This window comes from Dermacentor variabilis, chromosome 3 (genome assembly GCF_050947875.1).
Source record: "Dermacentor variabilis isolate Ectoservices chromosome 3, ASM5094787v1, whole genome shotgun sequence".
Lineage (NCBI taxonomy): Eukaryota > Metazoa > Arthropoda > Arachnida > Ixodida > Ixodidae > Dermacentor > Dermacentor variabilis.
Window position 1 is genome coordinate 64,335,237 of NC_134570.1, and position 17,888 is coordinate 64,353,124.

At 50.4% G+C, this 17,888-nt stretch overlaps 1 protein-coding gene across 3 annotated transcripts in view; it reads right to left on the minus strand.

Annotated features, from left to right (window-relative positions):
- The window catches only part of LOC142575765 (uncharacterized), a 527,026-nt gene that overhangs the window by 167,657 nt on the left and 341,481 nt on the right, over window positions 1-17,888 (minus strand). For all 3 annotated transcript variants that reach the window (XM_075685386.1, XM_075685388.1, XM_075685387.1), the window contains exon 4: window positions 15,229-15,369. In XM_075685386.1, coding sequence (XP_075541501.1) covers window positions 15,229-15,369 — 141 coding nt within the window. The remainder of the gene's footprint in view (window positions 1-15,228; window positions 15,370-17,888) is intronic.

A 17,888-nucleotide genomic window follows, 5' to 3' on the forward strand; every position in this document is an offset into this window, starting at 1 on the left:
CACACATCTCCAGCTACGTCAACTCTAGAGCCAGGAATTATAATGCAACGTAAGTGGCGTTGAATATTAATAAAATAGTTCTTTCTCAGCCGCTTCCGAGTTGCGAATAATGTCGCCGATAACATCGAGGAGCTGAAGAGTGCCTAAGATGAAAGAAAGCTGATTTTCAATGCAGCTCCCCCACCACTTAATTTATGGAAAATCTATTAGCGAAAGGCTCCGCTCCCCTCTCTGTGTGCTTACAGCCAATGGCTGAAAATAAACGCGACCTTAATTACACTGACCGTGAAAGTCGCATGCAGATCGTCCTTTCTGTCGTGTTGGTTAGAAGCGCGCGGGCCCGAAGGCTACGTGCAGTATCGAAACACCTGAAACCCACATGTCTATGACAACCCTGCAGCCACGATGTGGCGAATATTCCGGAGACATCGATCGCTCGATCCGGCTGCGCTCCGTGCCCGAATTTTCCTCCTTGCAGATTGAACAGCGTCGCGCGATGGAGCATTAAGACGACGTTTTCCCGCTTTTAATATACCTTTTCAATTTCCCCGTGAATTCTATAGTGAGAATGCGACGAGACCCGATAGAGGCACTACACACTACCGATCGGAAAATCCAGTCCCGATCTCGACAAAATTAAGCTCTACTTGTGCCCTGCCCGTAGCAATATAAGCTGCTAATATATTCCGGTACTACCCATGCGTGTGAGCCCCCCCCTGGGGTGAGCTACGTATCCTTCTGGCTAGCATGCACGTTACACACACACATACACCTTCGCCTTCTCCTTGGCGACGACGCTTAACGAAGGGCGCGGCGTCCCCCCCTCGGCTGAGACCCTAATTCATTAGCGCGCCGGCCGCGCGCACCTGCGCGGAGGAAGTTGATTGTCTTCGAAGCAAGCCCCCTCCTCGCCTTCACTGCGTCGCAATCACGCATCTGGGCCAAAATCAAAGGCACCTTGTACATCGCCGCCGGTAATACGTCCCATGCACTCGCCCGGTGCGCTATGAGCACGCTGCTCCCACGAGGCTATATAGCGTAATCCGCTGCTAAGCCATCGAGAGCGGAGAAGCAAGACGAGGCTGCGTATACGAGGAGAGAGACCTCTCGCGGAGCGAGCAACTCGCGAGCTGCTGCAGCGGCGCATAAGAAAACGACGGGGGAAACGCGAGCGGCGACGACCTGCGCGATAACGTTATGCGCCGGGTCAGTCCGCTCCGAGCGAGCGAATATACATATAAGTGTGATGGATAGATGACAGCGGGTTGCGGCGATACACCTAGCCAGTCGGTACACACTCGATCGAGACGCTATGCACTAGCTGGCGCTGTCGGCGACGCCCACCGCCATTGTGAAAACGAAGCTCGCGGTGTAATTCGATCCCTTTGGCAATGGCCGCGCGAAGGCGAAACGTCTCAAGGCTCCGCGCGCGCGCGGCTCCAGCTACGCAGCCGCTCCGTTTGCGTAATTACGACGTCGCGCTTGGGGTTTGTGTTGCCGCACGTTTTCTTCTCTTCCTCGTTGTCTCGTTTCGAACGGCTTTCTCGTTGTACCCGCTCTCGTACGTTTTCAGCTTTAACGAGAATGCGCGCGCGCTTAATCTTCAAGCTTAAATGAGAGGCGAAGGGAACCGTTCATTGGCATCGCGAAACGTCGCGGTCCTCATTAAGGGGGCGAAGCGTAGCCGCGGAGAGCGCGCATCCGGCGGTGATCATCACTGCGGCGATGAGCGAATATTCGTGCCGCGATGCTCCAGAGCGAGACGGTTAGTGTATTCCCTAACTTCGCAGCCTAGATGCGAAGTTACCGCAATGCGCGAACAAAGCCGGCAACTTAGTTAGACCAGTACGTAAACGTGCAACACCGAACACCACAAAGAACAAGCTACGTACTACCTTTCTTCTTTACGCTTACCGGGGCACGAAGCCATGAGAATGAGGCCGAAACATCTCTTCGCGATCGCCACCTATCAATCTCAGCGCTGCTGCAATACCACTGTTACTTGGCTCTGCAATCTCTTCTTTTTTTTCGCCCTCTGTCTGTACATTTTAAAAAGGAAATGAAACAAGTAACAATGCGCTTCTTGCAAGCGCATTCTGTTTCACCGAAAGCGAGCAACGGCTCGATGAGCACACTCGGGCGCTCTGGCAGAAAGTCATCGCTGTAGCGGCTGAAAAAACTGCGCCCACCGAAACTGGAGAACTTCCGCCGAAGAAAACCCATTAGTCACCGTATAAAACTCGGAACGCCCGGCGGCACAGTGCAACGCCGGTTGCGGAGCAGAAATCACCAGCAGAGCCTCGACGTTTGTCAGGAGAATTACGCTCGATAAATCGGCTGCAGCGAATAAGTGCCAAAGAACAGTATACATGAAAAAAAAGAAAGAATATCAAAAGGCAACAGAGAACGATCCGCGGATATTGAAACAGGATGTCCGCGCGAAAGCACGCGACTGATGCGCGGAAGCTCGAAACAGCGGCCAACAAAACGTCTTGCCCGGTGACGTAAACAATCAACAATAAACACGAGACGGGGAGAATGGCTGGGTGGCGACACAACATCACCGAAGCCGTATATACCTCTCTCGAAACACCCTCGGCAGCAGGGTGTGCCTCGCCGGAGAAGCAATTTATCGCGCCAACCTTGTCAAAACTCGAGAAGGCCCCGCAAGGGGCAGAGCAACAACCGCAACAAAGGAACCGCGCAGAAAGAAATATGTGTTTGTGCGCGCGCGAGCGAAGAGTATCGAATCGAAATTGGTTAGAAGAGTTTCCGCGAAGTCTGGCGAAGCTGCAGGCGGGGCCGCTTGCAGTCATCCGCGGAAAGTTGCCAGCGACAATAACAGACCCGGAGAGGACAATAACAAAGATGCGAGCAAAAAAAAAAAAAGGCAATGAACAAACAAACAACGAAGGGTAACGCGCAAGTTGACAAACAGCGCGGAGCGCTGGGACAGTGTGACTCAGCGGAGAGGAAAGTGAGTCAGTTCGAGCTCATCCCGTGGCGCAGGCTGAGTATATAGTAGTAGAGTGGCACATGTTTAGTGAAACGGCAAGACAGACTTCACGCGCGGATGTTAGTCGATCCAACGTACAATTCACGGGGGGGGGGGGGGGGGGGTTCCTCACGGAGAGCTTTGAGCAATTTCTTTTTTCTATATTAGTTTCTTTCTTACTGTGTCGTGTTCGTCAAACCGTATCGATGGGTTACGGTTCAGAGATAAAGAGGCAGTGTGTCTGAGAGAGATAGTTATGAAGAGGATGAAAATAAGAAGATAAAGTACAGAAAAATGAAAGAAAGAAACCTGGGGCAGGATATCGCTCGGCCCCGATCGAGTTTTCGGCCCGTTCCGCCGCCGCTGCCTTTACCGGCTTGCCAAGGAAGGCACGCATCCGCACCAGCGCTTCACGGCCGTATATACACTTCGCAGCGAGAGAGGCGCTTTCCGATGGATGCCATCCGAAAAACGATTCCCTCTCCCCCGCACCGGAAAGCGACGCGTCAAAGTAGATATCTAAACCTAGAGGAGAGGCACAGGGAGGGTAAGTTTGGGGGAGAGATACAAAGAGAGAGAGAGAGAGAGAGAATATGGCGAAGTAGGTGATAAAACGAAGGCAGCACCCGCGTATACACTCTTCAACTCGTTTTTATGGTACCTCACACGACGCGGTGCGGCGGTACCGTGCGTGCCTTCCCCTCCCTCCCTCCCACCGCGTCGCGTCGTTGACGCCGGAGGAGGACAGATTTCGTTTTCAAAACGTAAAAGCTTCCGTCTCTTCTCGTTTTCTCGTCTCTTTCCATCTCCTTGCATCCCCTGCCTCTCATCTCTACCACTTATTTGCTCCTCTTTTGTTGCTTGTTGTCTTGTTGGTTTTAACGTTCGTTTTAGAGGCAGCGAAACAAAGAAAAAGAAAACGAAGAAAGCTAGAAGGAGCTTTTGAAAAGTGCCGCCCAAAGAAGAGAGCTCGATGGAGCTGCCACGTTCGCTGATGCGAAAGGAGGAGGTGTTTTTATTTTTTTTTCAGGAAGTTTGTTGTGAGTGATGCCGAAGAACTACGCCACAGTTTACGCTGCGTTCTGCGATTTCGTCCACAACTTTTTCTCTCGTTGCTTTCTTTTTTTTTTTCAAACTAAGAAGAAAAGCAACAAAAAACAGACGCTGTTTTCCCCGAGCCGGAAGCTGCAGGCTGTGATGGTGTATAGCTTTGTGTGACGATGACAACAACGCTCGTCCCGCATCGCCGGCGTCAAAGAGTGGAGCTGCGACTTCCTCGCTAATGGCACCGGCGCTAAAGAGAATGAATGGCCCATATACGAGGGCGCGCAGGAAAAAGAAAATCAAAGCAGCAAAAGCAGCTGGCGTGAAGAAAGTTCTGCGCGACGTGACAGGCCAGGGCACCCCCACTCGTGATTTTCTTGTTTTTGTTTTGTTTTCCCAGTGACGAACTTGCAACAAAAGCGGTAAGCGAGAGTTGTTAAACGACCGCTGCTTTCAAGTGTCCGTCGGCTTACGCCAGCTTCTTACACGCTTTTTGTGTGGTGACGAGCGTATCGAACGCTCGGAGAGGCGCGTCCGGCGAGGAAATACAAGTGCCGGTAACTTCGCATGCAGAGATTGCCAGCTATATATGCGAAGCGTCTCTTCGCTGAAGTCGATGAGCCGTATAATACCAGACCCGCCATGGCGAATATCGGGTTCAGATACGTAATTAGTTGATAGCCTCCGGCAATGATATATGGATTCCTATAAATCCTTACCTCGACGGTGGTGTTCCGTTCCTATGGATACACAGTGACACATGAACTAGGAAGCAAAAAACCACTAAAGCTGCGCAGTAAGTGATCGGGAGCGCAATTCGTCGGTGGCAGCAATGAAAGCGTATGCAAATGCACCACGACGAAATCAACTCTCAGCAATGAGCTCACGCTCTATGCACCGAAGTAAAGGGGACAAGGCCGATCGCGACCTAAGTGTCCCAGCAAACGACGTAGTTGAATTTACCGGCCACTATTCGCCCCATGCCAATACTCCGGCACTACCAGCCTAGCCTACACAACAGTATATGCGTCTCCAGCTCCTCAAGATCGTGCGAAATCGCCGCCTTAATTACAGAGCGGTGTTCTGGCTCACTTTTGGTACATATGCACAGCTATATATGCAATACCATGCCTGTTCTTTCTCCGACAGCAAACTTAGGCTTAGTTCTTTTTTCGTGATTGAAGCCAAAGGAACGACGGTACCGTGTTGGGCTTCAGTTGCGGTTAAGCCCGTCAGCGGGAGCCCACAATGGAATGACGTCCCCATCGCCAGCTAATTGCAACCCGCAATAATCGCTCGACGCGCTGCATGCATGGAGGGCATGTCTCCAGGCGGACATTAGGCGGAACTGTCGATTGCCGCAGTAATCGACTGGAATACTTCGTCTGCCATCTCCCACGTTCAACCACGTTCTGTTCACGAGCAGTTATATGGCTTAGCGGCGCACCCTTCGGGAGCATCGGCATACGTCCAACAAGTCTATCGCCCCAAGAGACTGCCATTTACATATCGCGCATCCACGTTGCTCTCCTTCACGGATCCCCGAATCCTAACCGGCACGAATCTAAACTAAACTAAACCTAACGAAGCCACACGACACAGATAGTGCGCCGAATACGCGGGAGCGGCGCCCTCGGCCGTATAGCACGCGACGAGGCACGTGATGCTGCCACGAGAGCTGCACGGGGAGCTGGGCAGGCGAGGCCCCGCAGTCGCCGCCGCCGCCGAAACGCGCTTCGTCACGGCAATCGTCTCTTCACAGCCGTAACCACGCTGCTGCTGGCAACCCGTACCCGCAGCTGCCAGACAGCCGGCAACAGGTCAGATGTCTCGGTCGACTCTGAGGGCGGCCACTGCGAGACGTGCTACAAGGTGGTTGCACTGGCGGTGACGGCCTTCTTAGGTCCCCGCTTCCTCGCGCTTGGTGCCACCGCTCCTCCATATACTGTAGACACGGTTCTCACAAGTCAACAGCGGGTGCACTTGCCCGTCACGGCTGATCGACGCTCCTGCGGCTGCCGAACTGCCAAAAGGGAGTGTCGGCCTCGTCTATCGCGCGCGTTTATGTGACTCGCATGCTGCTGGCTTGTGACTCGCCTATCTAGGCCAAAATGCGCACCCGACAAATTTCTCTCCGTATACCGCGAACTTCCAAGGCGAAACGAAAAAAAAAAAAGAAGGAAAAGAAAGATGAAGCGCGCATTTGAATCGTGGCGTTGCGTTCTGAAGTTGATGCGGGGCCTGTAATAGCAGTCTTTTAAAGTCGACCGCACGCGCATGCACGCGTACGTCTATTTCAGACGCCGCAGAGCAAAACGCCACATGCCTGCTCATAAAGAGAACAGCAGAAGGGGTGACTTCTGTATAAGCGAGGCGATTTCCATGATACGTTTGTTTCTCATCGCACCGCAGTATCCGCGTTATAAAGCATCACCTTAAGCATCACCTTCTGCCGCCTCTGGTATACGAACAGACACAATGAAACGACTCCCGCTCAGTTTCTCCCATATAAACCAAAGCGTTGGCACGCTCCTTAAAACCGCGGAGAAGTGGGAAGTGGGGCGGTTGAACGACTCCATCTTTGTCGTGGACGACGGCCGCGTCTGCGTAATGGTGACGTCGTAACGAGTGACGTCTCGCCTGGTCGTTACTTCGGTTGCCTCGCCACCGCAACGTTAGCATTTTGGCGAGTCACTGCTCCTTTTCATTTTATTTCTCTCTCTCTCTCTCTCTCTGCTTGTTATTCAAACATAGCACGACTTCGACACGTAAAAACAAGAGAGGTACTTTCCAGGGCAATCTCACTCGGTGATGGTCGCAGCAGACTCGCTCGCTCGTTAGACGTTTACCGCGGTTCACGAGTCAAAATCGAGCCGTTTTTTTTTTCTTCTCAAACCCTTCACACAAGGGCCACCTCGCGATAAGTCGTGTGCTTTCCGTCGAGAGTTTTCTTGCGAACACCGCAAGCCCGCAGATATCGACATGCTATCGGGTAGTAACTATGACAATGGTTTGAGGAACACCACGAACCGTAGGAAAATACAACAAGCTTCCAATTTATTTATTTTATTCCGCTCGATTACGCGGCGTTTATTCTTGCGTCAACTATGGGCGACACATTGACATAGCCGCTACTTATAAATGAGTCTATACCGTGTTCGTCTTATACGCTATATATTTGTTCTCTGCTGTTCTCCAGTCCTATGTACTTTGCACCCATACCCGCACGCTGGTCTCGCCGTTCAGGTCTCAGCAGCCCCATATAGGCCGTTACAGTGCAGCCGGCAACACTTTCCTTTCTTCCTCTTTACTTTATGAAATGAATTTTACACCAGCGTTCTTAATAATCACGCCCTAACCAGCCCAGATAAATGTTATATTGGGATGTTATTGACAGTGCTAAGTCTAAGTCTAAGCTTTCGACGCCAGAGCGCGACGAAGAGGAGTACAAATAACTATAGAGACAAAAAGAAATAATAATAAAGAAACACGAAGAACGAAGCGGACGCGCGTACATACCCTTGACCCGGAGCCACCGGTATTTTAAGGTCGCTTCACACGCGAAAGAAAAAAAAAAAAACGGCGCCGCAGGAATACCAAATGCTCCTCCTGACGTGCGAAATCGAGGCTGGCTCGCGCACCAAGCATAGTCGGCGGGACTGCAATATGTTCCCGACACGAAGCGGAGCGAATCACTGCAGCTGGCCCTGTCCGACTGTGGCCGCTGGCACTGGCGATCTCGGGTCACGCGCGCGGTCGAACAGTCTCGGCCACTGTAAGCCCTGCGACACTCGAATTTGGTTCTTTCTTTTTCTTCTTCGCTCATTTCGCGTTTTGGTTTTGCGAACGAGAAGAAGCGGCGCAGGTGGCGGTGGTATGCACGCGGCGTCTGAAGATTCAATCGACAGATAATCCTTAATGCCACCGGCGAGCGCGCGGCTCGTCCGAACTATGAAATATGCGGATGTCTACTCAAGTGCGCCCCGTGACTTACTGCGTTTCTCAATTCGCGACGCCGTCGCGCAGGTCGCGGCAGCTTCCGCAATTTTCCATTCCCCTCACTGGTGATATTTCTTCGTTTAGTTTTTCCGGCGATTTCCTCGTACGTATAGGCACAGCGCCTCTTCGGGCATACGAAGAAACGGTCAGCTGGGAACGTGAACGCCTTTTTAATCGTCCATGTGCATGCTCATTGTGAAATGAAATCAGGTCCTTCGCGCACATGGGCGACTAGCGGCTTTTGCTTGCATTTTTCTTGAAGAGTCATCCATCATATCTGGCGCCAGTGAGGGAGACGGGCCTGAATCGCCTCTGCAGGCTTCTAGGGCAAACGGCAGGTCGACGTCATCGACGCCATGTGAATTTGCAACCAAACGAGCCATCAGGTGCGCGGCTGGGCTAGTGGACCACATCACCGGCATGTCAGGACCACTGCCGGAGATGGCGCTACGCAGACACCTTTATTTAGCGACAACATCTTGAGTACATCCGTGCGCAGGATGTACTCAAGTTGGGCAAAAATAATACACACACACGCAATAATACACACAAATACACGCACCTAAGCGAGGTGTAATTTGTAGCTTAAGGGAAGTTTTATGCTCATGCGTACTCAAAATCGCGATCTTCACGGATATAGTCAGCTCAGGAAGCCTGCACATATTATTCAAGACGTAATGCCAGAGACACGAGCAAGTAACGCTCAAGTATCACTACCAAGCATCGTCAGCTGGTTTGCACACGAGTGGCTGACGCTTGGCTAGGGTTACGCTTATAGTGCCCTCATTTTAAAGGTCGCTGTACATTACGGTACCTAATCTTAATTCTCGCTATTAGGTTCTGCCAGATTTAAACAAAGACGCCATGTTTTTTTCTTTCCCTACTGCCCCTCTACAGCATGATCATCATTTAATTATTCTGGATATTTGAGTAGCAACATTGTGACGCAGAGTACATTACCACAGGTGAGCATGCCAGACAACACATCAGGCCAAACGGGAAGTATATAAGGATAAAGTTTGACTTCTTGAGTGTGCAACCGTCGTTGTATCCCCGATCCTCTAGATCTCACTTCAAGTTTGAACGACGTGTCGAAAGAAAGTTAACTTCCCTCCACAGCCCACTGTTAGCTCGCGCGAGCGGAAATGTCTTCAAATAGAGACGTACGACAACGACACAAATCTCTCTTCCCGTACGGTGGGCTCTAAAAGGGGGCGCGCGCAGAAGTTCAAACAGGAACGCGCTAAAAATGGCGCGTCTGTCCGAGTACACGCACTCGTAATGGCATACGTAAAGAAACACACGTCAGCGGAAGGGGCCCTGCGAAGATGGAGACGAAACAATACTTCTCCTCCAGCAGAGAGCGCGACCGACCAGTCGAAGGCAACGGTCCGACCGAGGCCTTTCCTTATAACTCCTCCAGACAAAGATCGTCGTGTCAAGGGTCTCCGGTGAGGTCGGGCCAAAGGCCACGCAAAGATCACGAGCGCGAGGGGTCGCCGACAGCCGAAGTCCTAGACACACACGCACGCACAGACGCACTTAAGACGTGGCGACCTTCCCCCCGTGGCGAGCTCTCGCGTTTCTCAGCGCTTTCCAGGCAAAAACCTCCTCTCGGAACTGGGTCAGAGGTTATGCTTGTAAATCCCCCCCCCTCCCCCACTGACGGTGCCACCTCGGCCCCTCTCCCTCCCTCTACTAGCCCCCTCTTCCAGCGTGGACTCTTTCGCCGCCCTCCGTCTCCTCTGCCCGCGGGGGAGCAACCGCCGCTTCGAACTCCCACCTCCGGCGGCGCGCGCCGTGACCTATGCTCTGACACCTGACCCACTCCGCCGTGACCTCTGACCCGCGCCAGCCACGTCAGGCGGCTTCGCCGTCGCTCGCTCGCGGCACGTTAGAGAGAAAGCGACCTTTTCTTTTCTTTATTATGTTCGCCTCCCTATCTCTACATTATTTCTTCTTTTACTCTTCCAGCTGTGAGGCGACGGGGCGGCGTATTACGACTCATAAAACGGGTTGAGTCAGCCCGCGCGCACAGCACGTATACCGTTGCCGCGTGCGTCCGCTCGCCGCACGTGCCTAGTTCTACCATCTCCTCGATTCTTTCTTCGACTGTTAACTCGTTATTGTTGCTTTGATTTCTGCTCGTCTCGCAGCATTCGGCTTCCTCTCTCCCCCGAGAGAGGCAGAGAGAAGGACGGCGTATGCCTGTTGTTTCCTTCCACCTGGGCGCGCGCGTATCTAATCTTGTTCATTTCCTATTCGCGCCTTTATTTATTTACTTATGTTTTTCGTTCACTCCCCAGCGTAGCGGACGTGCAGATTGGAAGGCGTCGCCGCTGTGTTAGCCTCGGATGACCCGGACCGACGTTCGCCGGCGATGGGGCGTCACGCTGACCCCGTCGCTGCGTGCGAGCGCGTCGTTCGGACGGCCGACTGCACCATCGTACAGCCCACTCCTTGGGACGGATACAAATGTCGAGTGCTGCTTGCTTGAGCTTCTACGCCGTACTGCGTAGCCTGCAGCGGGGGTTAGCAGAGGTCCCGCCGTGTCGTCTACAGCACGCGCAGCGATTAGCACGTGGAAAACGTCGCTTCCTGGGGTGAACGTGACGAACGTGGCACGCGAGAGTTCGAGTGGGCGAGCGAAGTGGTTAGCAAGGGATGCGCGACGCCCGTATCGCCTTCTTAATATCATTTTCTTTACTCCCCCTTCCCTCTCTTTTTCTTCTTTTGCTGCCAGTCTCTAATGCTGCGTACAACATTCTCGCCCTTTCTGACACTGTATGCAAATGGAGTGTAAACCGAACATCTACAGAGTATTTATTATAAGGGGGTCACCAAACCCGTATCTGCCGTGAAGGGGGCGAAATGCATGCTCTTGGCGGTCGTGCGTCATTACTGCTCCCAAATGGTACTGACGCATATTTTTGAAGCTGTAGAAACGCTAGGAAACGCTTTTCGCACATTAAAATATTGCACTCAGCAATGAAATCAATGTTGGGAAACACTTATAAGATGCATTAATTTGATGCCATAGTTGATGCTAATCGAGAGTGCTACGCGCGTTTCTTTTGACTGCGCTCGCGCGTGACAGCCGCAGTGATCGCCGAATGGAGCACGGCGGTGCGTCATGACGTCATTGCCGAAGGCGGTTGGCCAATTGCAGTCAACACCTATCTATTAAAAAAAAAAAAAAACTTTGTCATCTCGGATCACAAAGTTTTCGCAAGAGTGAATTCTAGCCAATCCTCATGCTGCACGTATCATCAGCGAGGGCGGCCAATGGCAAAATGTACTTCCGAAGGAAAACGTTTTTGAATTCGGCTTCCGGAACGCCATGCAGGATTCCCCAAGTTTCTCGCTAGCCTGACTTCGCTCGACGGGCTGTCCCCGAACAAAGATAGCGCGGAGCGAGTGAATGCGACAGACAAGAAAATGTCGAGATAAAGCCACGTGTGTCAACTTGAGCGCACGCCCTGCGCCGGCCGCTTCCTCGTCTCAAACACCATGGGCAGTGTTATAGGCGCCAGCACCGCTTGTCGTTGTCAACGCAATACCGTGACTGTCCCGCTATCTATCAGCGCACCCTGCGCAAGCCGCTTGCCACTTTCTGGGACGCGTCACGGGCGTGTCTCTTCTTTCGTACAGTATCTGTCTATCCACCGTCGAATGCGAACAGTGCAGACGTGACGCAATCACACGCCAACCGGTAGCTTTCTTTTGAATACGTTAAAGGATAACGTCTTTCTTTCAAAATTTTTGTTTGTTTGTTGCACAGATAGTGCACTGCGTGTAACGATAAACAAATGAAAGAATGCAGCGACGGTTTAACCACATGACTCCTTTTTCGGTCGCCTACGAGGTAACGCCCAAGTGATGATAACTCAAGAGTAAATCTAGATAGGCCAATGAAACCGGAGGCGTGCCGAGGGTCGAAGTTAATGTCTTGATATCACTCGTTCATTCATCTGAGGGCGTCGCCAGAGCTCGCGGAGATCCCTAACTTTAGGGCGCTCTGGCAGCTTATCCGGTATCTTTTTTCTAGTATTCAGAAAGCTTGGAGCTTAAGTTACTGCGAAGAAACAGAAAATTAGGACATGTTGAAACTGCCACGTTAGTACTCCTTGAACACCAAACGCAAAAGAGAATGAGAGCTAGGTGCTGATTATGATCTTATGACCTATTTGGCCTAGGCAAAATGCACGAAATAATAGAAAGAACAAACGCGCATGTTTGTGTGCAATGTATTTCTTCTGACTACCACGGGGCTATCGACAAGGTGAAGAAGGCGTCGACGCAGAGATGGCTGTAGCCCTGAGTACCATTTGAACAGACAGATGCGATTATGGCAGTATACATGGCGGTGGTGATGTTGCAGGTATACAAACAGATCCAAGCTGGCCGAGGCGTGCTTGCAACGGCTCTGTCCTGATCTCACTATGTCACGTAGAGTGCAGGCGCATTATACCTTGGTAAAATTGCATTTGGACTCTTTATAGAGTCGGGGTGTGTACTTCCGGGCATATTTGTAATCACTCACATCGACTTGTCGCTTGTTGGTCCGTATACACGTTCAAAAATATGAAGGCAAATTCCTGTAGACATTACTCGACAAAAAAAAAAAAGGTGTATGGCTATACTTTTATGGCGTGTTTACAGGCCTTCTACCAACTTCATGGATAAACATCCATGGAAGTTGCACGAACTGTCTGAATAATTCATCTTTATTTTACGTTATTACGGCTCAGGGAGGCCTGCGTTGTCCGCAAATCAAGCGGAAGTGGCGCCTGTTACCTCTCTAACCTCGGCTACCTCAAAGACACATGGTATCGCGAGTGCTCAGAGAATGATAGCATTGTCGCTTCATTACGTTCACCCACATACGTCAATCATGCTGAATGTCAAAAAAAAAAAAAGGTCTGTAATCCACGCAGTGAAGGTGATTGGACAGCGAAGCTGTAAGCGACGACTAAAACGATCACCCATTGCGACGTAGTTTGAAATTATTCACGTAGAGACGTTCACATGTGCTTTACCTAATCATTGGCCTAAGACGTTTCGACGGCCTGCGACATGGCTTGCGCCGCTACTTCGTGCCCCCACAAAGAGAGGAACAGAGAGAAAAGAAATTCGCCTCGTATTCCGGCTGCTCTTCAGGAGTCCTCACTATACTTGCCCTTTACATAGCACTGTCACAACACAAATCAGTTTCTAGGCGGGTGGCCCTTTTACGTACGAAAGTGTAGTTACTTCACTCCCTGCTTAGTGCGCTATAGTTAAGCTGCCATCGCCGCGGGGGCTTGGACAAAAAGTAACCTTTGCCGGGAAACGTATGCGGGGAGGGCTACGTGCTTCGCATTGCATGCAGGCGCGGGAGCGCCGTAGCATCAATTGTGTATAGTTCAGATGCTTGTTTTGAACTTGTTCTTTATTGAAATGTATGCTGTTCTGTATGTTGTATGCCTTATTCCAAAGAATGTATGCACCTTCCGTTTCACTTGGCTGCGTGCTTGTATCCTCTGCCTTACGGGGGGTATGAGTCATAGATTATAGTTTTCTGTAGACGTCACGCCGCGAGGAAATCCCGGGATCCTAGCCATAGACATCTCCGCTGTAAAAGGTCACCGATAATATCCTTTTCTGGGCGAAATAACGCTTTTACTCCTACTATCGGACACTCGCGAATAAAAGTTGACGAGCGGTGTGAGAATCGCAGTAACACGTCATCGCGCAGAGGCTTAGAAGACGTCCTCACCGACTCTGACCCGCCTCGACAGCTCGCGAGGAGGAGGTTTAGCAGGCTTCGACCACGCAGTACAGGATCACGATCGAGCCACAACAACACGGGTGAGTCAAAGAAAACGCAGCGCTTCGCCCAAAATGCCAGAAAAGTACGCAGGTGCGGAAATAACGATAACACAAAACACGATAAACAGATCCAGCTCCATCTAACATTTCACGTCGTTTTCCTTATGTATACCACGACCTCGGCGTCAAGCTCCGCTCTGATAGTTTCTCTGCTCACCACGTCTTAACCAAAGCGGCGTCGGCGCCTTAACCTTACAATAGGCCACTGTGTCCGGTCGTCGCTCATCGTGAGCACTTGGCACGGGTCCCAACATGGCTCGTCCTCCCACTCGCGTCTATTTCGCGAAAGGGCAAAATCATATTACAAAGCACGTCCAAGCATCGCGAAAGGTTGTGCAGTCAGTCTGATGGGCCGGAAGACAGAGTTGCAACGCACAAAGTCGAGCTGTAACCCCTAGGAAGCGCCAGGCAAACCCAAGAAACCTTTAATTGTGGTAGTCTTTTTTTTTTTGTCTATTACAGAGTTGGCATTTGTCCAATGAGTGTATGCTTAGTTTATATATATCATTTTGCGTGTTTCCGCTACCGATGCCATTATGTGTTCCACGGTGGCTCATTTCCAGTTGGTTTTTGTTTGACACTTGTGACCCAACGTCATGCACACTGTTCGCGGCTGCTGTCTTGAACAGTAGGGGACCTATGGCTTCCAAAAGCTGCTCTCGGGGTCTTTATTTTTCTTTCCCTCGACCCTCTACAAGTGAAAAGGGCGGAACAAGGTCAACCAGACTCAGTGTAGTTTCTATACGCATCTTCGGCGTGGCCTCTACTTCTCAGGCAGAAGTTGTTGCTATATTAAATAGAGTGACGCGATGAATCTAATAGTAGTATATACGTTTATTTGAAGTAACCATTAGATTACATATATAGCTGTGAGAATTCAGGTGGAGGGTTTGGAAAGATTTGCTTACTCCGTTTCACTTTAATACGCTTATCGGCTAATGACTCCATGAGTGAAGAAAGCCACGTTTAAAGATGCCGATGCATTAGGGATGGACGTGCAGTATATCAGAGAGAGAGAGAGAGAGAGAGAGAGAGAGAGGGCAGGGAGGTTAACCAGAGCGGAAGATCCGGTTTGCTACTCTACGCTGGGGAGAGAGGGGGAGGTAAAGAGATAACAAAGTAGAGGTAAAGAAAGAAAGGAGCATAGACGTACACTCATAGTCCATTAGAATGCAAAATGACCTACGCAGTATCAACAGACAATCTATAGACTATTTCAGTTCTTTTTTTTTTTTTTTTCTTTCCTAAACTAAGGGTTCGGTTAGGCGGTACGCATGCTCGAAGCTAAGCCGCAGGGAAAAGAAAGACACGTCACTCACCGAGCGGCTCTTCCTCGGATCCCGAGGCGATGCTGCTGCTGAGGCGGTCCGAGACGTCGCTGTCGAGCCGGTCGGTGTTCTCGGCGCCGGTGCCGGCAGAGTTGCGGGACAGCGGGCTGGACGGCTGGCTGCTATGCGTGCCTGCACCACGCGTAGCGCAAGCGGGAACGCGCAAGTTGTACACGCACAGCTGCACGCAACTGGCACGAGGCGAACGAACGCCGAGAGCACGGGTGTTCCTTTCGCGCGTAAAACAGTTGTACGCATCTCCGACAAACTGACTGGCGAAAGCACTCGCGCGAGGTACACAGCGCAGCTTGTACAGCGAACGCAGTAGATCGCGATTATACGTTAGTTGTTGGCGAGTATAAGTCGCCCTCATCAGTACACTGCAAAATATAAATGTCGAAAAAAACAACAACAATGAAAGAACGGAAAATTTTCATTTCGAAGTAATTTCTTAAAATAGAACAATCTCCGTTTCTTTCGTTGAAAATAACTTTCTGTCGTAAAATAGAACAATCTCTGTTCCTTTCATTGAAAATAACTTTCTGTCGTAAGGCAGAAAGTTATTTTCAAGAGGTTGTTCTATTTTAAGAAATTACTTTTTTTCTGCTAAAGGTCAAAGAGAGTTTTTCTCGATATTTAACAGAAGTGGTCAAGGCAACAATGTGTCATCAGGGAAAGAGTGACAAATGTGTCATCAATACTGTGAGCGAAATGAGATTTGCTCGTACCTTTACTATTCTCAATTAGCATTTGCGTGCAGTTTCACCAGCCACGCAAGTATGGGCAGGCAGATCTCGCATGCGCGAGCCAATCGGTCTTAGTTCCTCAATAAGATACACCTGCAACGAGGGCGAGGCCTGGCGCTCAGAGCGTCGCTATATAAACTTAAGAGTGGATACGAGGATGTGGTTGGGTGTCTTGGGGCCAGATATCTTGTCAGGTGGTCACATCTCATATGCGCTTATCAGTAGATCTATGATCTGTTACAATCGCATCGCAGCATTGGACTCTTTTGTACGACATAAAAGGCTGCAGCCAAGAGGGGAGTAAAAGTGACTCCCTTAATGGAATAAACTATCTAACAATATTTCTTTTCTGTGAAATTACCGAGACAAATAAACAGATTATTTCGGTGCAATTACAGAAAACCAAGCGAACAGAAAGCAGAAGAAAACAGAAAAGATAGGTTAGAAAAATTTTCATACTCTCTCTGCTTTTTTTTCCCCCAAAAAAATTTTTCACGGTGTACTGATGGCGTTTAATCTTTTCAAACTCTAGCGTACAAAAGATTGGGCCAGTTTATACGGCCCACCTTGAAAAGCATCACAACAAGCAGTAGCGGACCGTGTACACAATAAGGGTGGGTAACACAGGCACTGGTTTTAAATCGTCCACAATGTTTGTTCACAGATTTGCATGTTCGCTGCTTAACGTGGTGTCGACGGCGGAGACATCCAATGACCATTGAGAGGATGTTTCACAATGGTGGAAGTTACTTAGGCTGTTATCGTAAAGTTGGGCTCAGACATAGACGACAGCTGCCTCGAGAAACCGCTCCAGTTTCCTTGATGCATCAGCGAGACAAACGGGGACCGACAAAGAAATTGGGGCACCACTAAAGACATTGCTCTTATTTCGAAGGACCAACGGCACATAGCTCTAGTCGGACTCGTTTTCTACGTATTTTGTCAAGTGCACTTTAGAGTCGCATCCACGAAGGTGGTCACTTCTGAGAACTGCGTCTCTGGCCGGTTTGTTAGGTTCAATATTGTTCCGCATTACGATTGGCAGCCACATTTTCATGAAAACGTTTCTTATACGTATGAGCTGCTTGTTATTTCGAGCCGTTGGCACGTTCCGACACACAGTTTCTGCGCCACAGTTTCGCACCTCATACTCCAAAACGATAACAGCTGACAAACCAAGCACGGCATCTGCCGTATAACATCTATTCGGGGACATTGCGCACCAATTTTGCATTAACTAACTTTTTGTCCATGTTCGCAAGAAGCACTGCAACCACTCGTATATGTACACCTATCCTGAAAACATTCGCAAAGCGATGTGCTCGGTATGCAGCATAGAAATACGTCGAAATTTATGACGAAAACGGCCTTCTACGAAGAGTTATATACGGTAACTACAGCGTGACGACCTTCGCCGAGGTTTCCTCACCGATCGACGAAAATATAACTACCAACGCAAAATATTCAAAGTTTTGCTTTCTCGGTCACGATGGGCCCTCCCGCGTTCTCAAAAGGAAAGATCGGGGATGCGCGCAGATCTTTCTTTGTTCGGTAACGGGAGGATGCCGTGTGGTCCTGTGGAAACCGGAACGGTATACACAACATGAGCGCCGATCACGACGCTAAAACCACCTCGGATCTCGAAAATCTTTCGCGCAGCCAATTTATGGCCGTCCCGCGCGGGTGCCCGGGATCCCCCCCCCCTCCTCGCGTTTCACGATCGCAACGCGTAATCGATGAAAATCGTGGAAACCGCAGGCGGATCCTCGCTATAATGCAGCGTCCCAAACCACGATCTCTCCTCCGCCGCCGTCGCCGCCAAACGCACCCACAACCTCTCACCCTGCAGCAAGAAAGCAAGAAATAATAAGAAAGTAACTCTTATCTTGGTTCGGCGTGGCCATC